Below are 3,766 nucleotides of genomic sequence, written 5' to 3'. Positions count from 1 at the left end.
AACACTCTCCAGATTAGTTTTCTCTGTCAATACCAGCATCGCCTTTCTAGTTGTTGTTTTTACAACTTTCTCTTTCCTCCAGTGACCTGGGCACCACTTCTGCTTCCCTGATGGGGAAGTGACCTTCCCAATTCCTCTGTTCCCAAAGAAGCCGCACAGTCCCTCCATATGTTTTCCTTTCAAACACAAAATAATAAACCACTGCTATTCTTCCCCGCCTTCCCTTTTCTGCACCACATATTTCAGTGTTTGCTTTGAAATATTCCCTCTCTGTCTGTTAGGTTTACACTTCTGTCTTTGTGGTATAACTTTGAGCTCGGCATCTGTGAGCGTCTGGCTTTGCACACGTCAGCCTGTATAGGAACACATGAATGTGCACCAACAGTGCATTTACGTAAATGTCAGAGAAAAGCAGAAAAACAAATCTGTTACATTTTAATGCACATCTTATTTCACCATTCTTAGAATTTTTTAGTGATGCAATGTTCGTGTCAGTTACCTTAGAGGTTGTTTTAGATGCACTATAATGGGGTTAATGGGAAGAGATGATAAAAGTAATCCAATAATATAGTTATTATGTGGGGTTGTTGAGTTTCAAATATACATAAAAAACACATTTTAATACATCTCTGATAACATCATAGCACAGGTAAAAACAACACTAACACTAATTTACAAAATATCCCTTTGAAATGTCTTCAGACTCCCTCGTAAGGTAGCTAATGAACTGCAAATGTTTTGGACAACAAAACATATCACAAGAAAAATGTTCAGTAGGCACCCTGAGATGGGAAAACGGATATGAACAGAACTTACTCGGACATCTACGATGTATAAAACACTGTTTACTGATAAGAGGCAATGAGTGTCATCCTCCTGTCAAATTTACTACAAGCAAGTGACCCGCTCCTTACATTTCACTAATGTACTCTCATTGCTTCTCTTTGTTTTACTTTCCACAATGAAAGCATCGACGTGTATCCATGGTGAATTCAGCTTTTTTTTTTTAAATAAAAAATTATCACGAACAGCATTAATAAGCAAAGATACTAAATTACCTATTAAATGAAAAGCTAAAGCTTTGCATAAGTATTTCAGCATAAATAAACATATCACCACTACATCGTACTGCACAGCATATGATGTAGGAGGCAGAGGAACCTGAGCCCAGTCTAAACTGCTTGCTGCATTCGCAGGGCTTTAGCAGTGAAAGGAGAACAGCTTCATGAACTTGTTGTGTGTCTCAGTCTTTTTGTTATTATGCGGTCTAGAGAGCAGCAGTGCGGCAAATCAGAAATATACCATGACATCTTCTTGAAATATGGATGTGCTAAGGTTAGGAACTAGCTGAGTTAACTTAATACTGTTTTCAGATGCAACTTATGTTGGAGAACTTGGATTGGAGCGCACAGTGTGTTTTGAATTGCATAGGAAAGTGTCCACAGGGAACTGTCCATTTGCTGCACTTGGATATTTGATGAAACTGAATAAGTTATTGCATTGCACTTTTATTTCTGTAGATTCAGATGGATTTAATGCTGTGTGTACTGAGTTTCTACCTTAGCAAAAGTACAAAAGGTTCACTATAACATAATACCTGTAGTATCAAAACTGATTATGATGCAAAATGACCATTTCTGGTCACCTTATGTAATTTTTTTTATTTCACATTTATAGAACTTATAGAAATTTCTCTAATTTACAAGTATATGTTTGGGTCTTTTCTTCGGTATTACAAGAAGCCTAGATAGCCATATCACACCAACTATAGCAGATATGAAGCATAGCTTATTTGTTGAGTGACTGATTGGTTGAGCAGCATCAGCAGACACACAGGTATCCTCCACAAGCTACATCATGTGCACTAAAATAAAACAGATATGTCAATTAGCACATATTACATGGTTTGATGCTAGTTTTTCTCTCAACTTGTTTTGTGCCATCCATCACCTGAATTAATTTGTCATGTTTATTACTAAGATTTTGTTTCCTGTTGTTCGCAGTGCAAGAAGGTCAAACCAGGCAGTATTAAGTATTATGCTACTGCAGCATTTAGGCTTAGCACTTTCACCATATAAAACTCTATCAAACTGATATTATACTGTATATTATCAACAGTGAGACATCATTTCCTCTTGTACTAATCTGACGTTCAGGTGAGGCGAGTTTTACGATTTGAGGCTTCTGAAGTTACTAAAGACAAGTGTGTGGTTACCATTGCCACCCAGTTTGGTGAATTATGTCTTAAAGTCTACAGCAGCAGACATTAAAGGATATCACATTTTAGTAATGTGTCATTCAGATTGTTAGAGTAATAACAACATGAAACTGCAATACATGGCTTAGCTGTCAGATATAATCTCTAAAGGGTTTGCTCCATTGACGCAAATCACAGTTATTAAAACCCATCACTGGTAAAAACTCTGAGTTTAAATGATAGAATTCTTCATATCTTGATAAACTACAAGAAAACAAAGCCATGTCTTTCAGTTTCATTCATTACTTAATACTCTTTAGCTGCACAACTACCTGGATGTAACACAAAACAGGAATTAGCATTTAATAGGCTCAAGAATTCAGACTTCATTCTTTGTTTGTGCGATCTCTGACTGACTCGTTGTTATTGAGCGGCGGAGGCGGCGATTGCTTGCTCCTCATGCTCCTTCCGTCCGTGACGGCTCGTGAAGTCTCCGTCACGAAGAGCCGAGTCACCCAGACGGAGGTGACAATGCGTTTGTACTCATTCCTGAAATTTCGGTTCAGTAAGCCATAGATTATGGCGTTCAGACAGCTGTTGAAGTAGGCCATAAAGTAGCTGACTACAAAAAGCCACTCAGGGATACGAGGAGCCACGCGGGACGGATCAATCGCCACCGCCAAGCCAATCAGGTTAAGTGGAGCCCAGCAAATGGCAAACAACACAAATACCACAAACATGGTGATGAAATTCCGCAAGTCACTCGGTCTCAGGCGAGGGCTTTCTTCTGTCTTCACTTTACGACGCACCTGGACATGAAGAAAACATATTGGACATAATTGTAAATGATGTGAATGAAAAATTCTTTGCTGAGAATGCATTTTTATGAAGTGAGCTTTTTGAAGTGCAGACTTCCAGCTTTTATTCAAAGGGCTGTAACAAAAATATTGCATTAACAGATTAGTATTTACAGCCAATTTTATACAAGGTACCCCATTTTCAGAGGCTCAAAAGTAACTGGACAAACTAACATGATCTTAAAAGGAAGGATTATTTTTATTGCTCTATTGGGCTGAGATCAGGTGACCGACTTGGCCACTTAGAATATGCAATTTCTTTGCGAGACATCTCTATACCATACTGTGGTATGTTTCAGGTCATGAGCGCTTCCTTTCCTTCTCAATAGTACATCTTATTATTATTCTGGCACAAGTTAACCTTTTTATGCAGATGTTTTGTGGCCGTCTAATCTAGCATTCTTGTTCTGGAGTGTAATAAGTAGTTTGCATTTTGCTGTAAACCATCCGTATTTACATTTATGACAGTGTATTTTGATCACGGTTTGGAAGTGCTGCATCAAACTCTTTCTTGAGTCGGTTAGATATTATGAAGTTCTTCAATCATTCTATTTAAGTATGTGTCACATTGTTGATTTTTAACTGGTTTATTTATTTATTTTTATTTTTATTTCAAGGTTCAAGGTTCTTTATTTGTCACATGCATAGTTATACAAGCATAACACACAGTGAAATGTAGCCTGACACGCTCCTCGACATGTGCAAAAATTGG

The 3,766-nt window shown here is 37.8% G+C and overlaps 1 protein-coding gene across 1 annotated transcript in view; it reads right to left on the bottom strand.

Annotated features, from left to right (window-relative positions):
* Positions 1-692: 692 nt before the first annotated feature.
* Positions 693-3,766, bottom strand: part of mtnr1bb (melatonin receptor 1Bb) — a 48,185-nt gene continuing 45,111 nt past the window's right edge. Inside the window, exon 4 of the mRNA XM_005746618.1 lies at positions 693-3,006. Coding sequence (XP_005746675.1) covers positions 2,584-3,006 — 423 coding nt within the window. The 3' untranslated portion in view covers positions 693-2,583. The remainder of the gene's footprint in view (positions 3,007-3,766) is intronic.

The sequence above is a fragment of the Pundamilia nyererei genome, unplaced genomic scaffold, assembly GCF_000239375.1.
Source record: "Pundamilia nyererei isolate P.nyererei 1_Seehausen unplaced genomic scaffold, PunNye1.0 scaffold00180, whole genome shotgun sequence".
NCBI classification, from domain to species: Eukaryota; Metazoa; Chordata; class Actinopteri; order Cichliformes; family Cichlidae; genus Pundamilia; species Pundamilia nyererei.
This window is presented reverse-complemented; position numbering and strand designations above follow the sequence as displayed.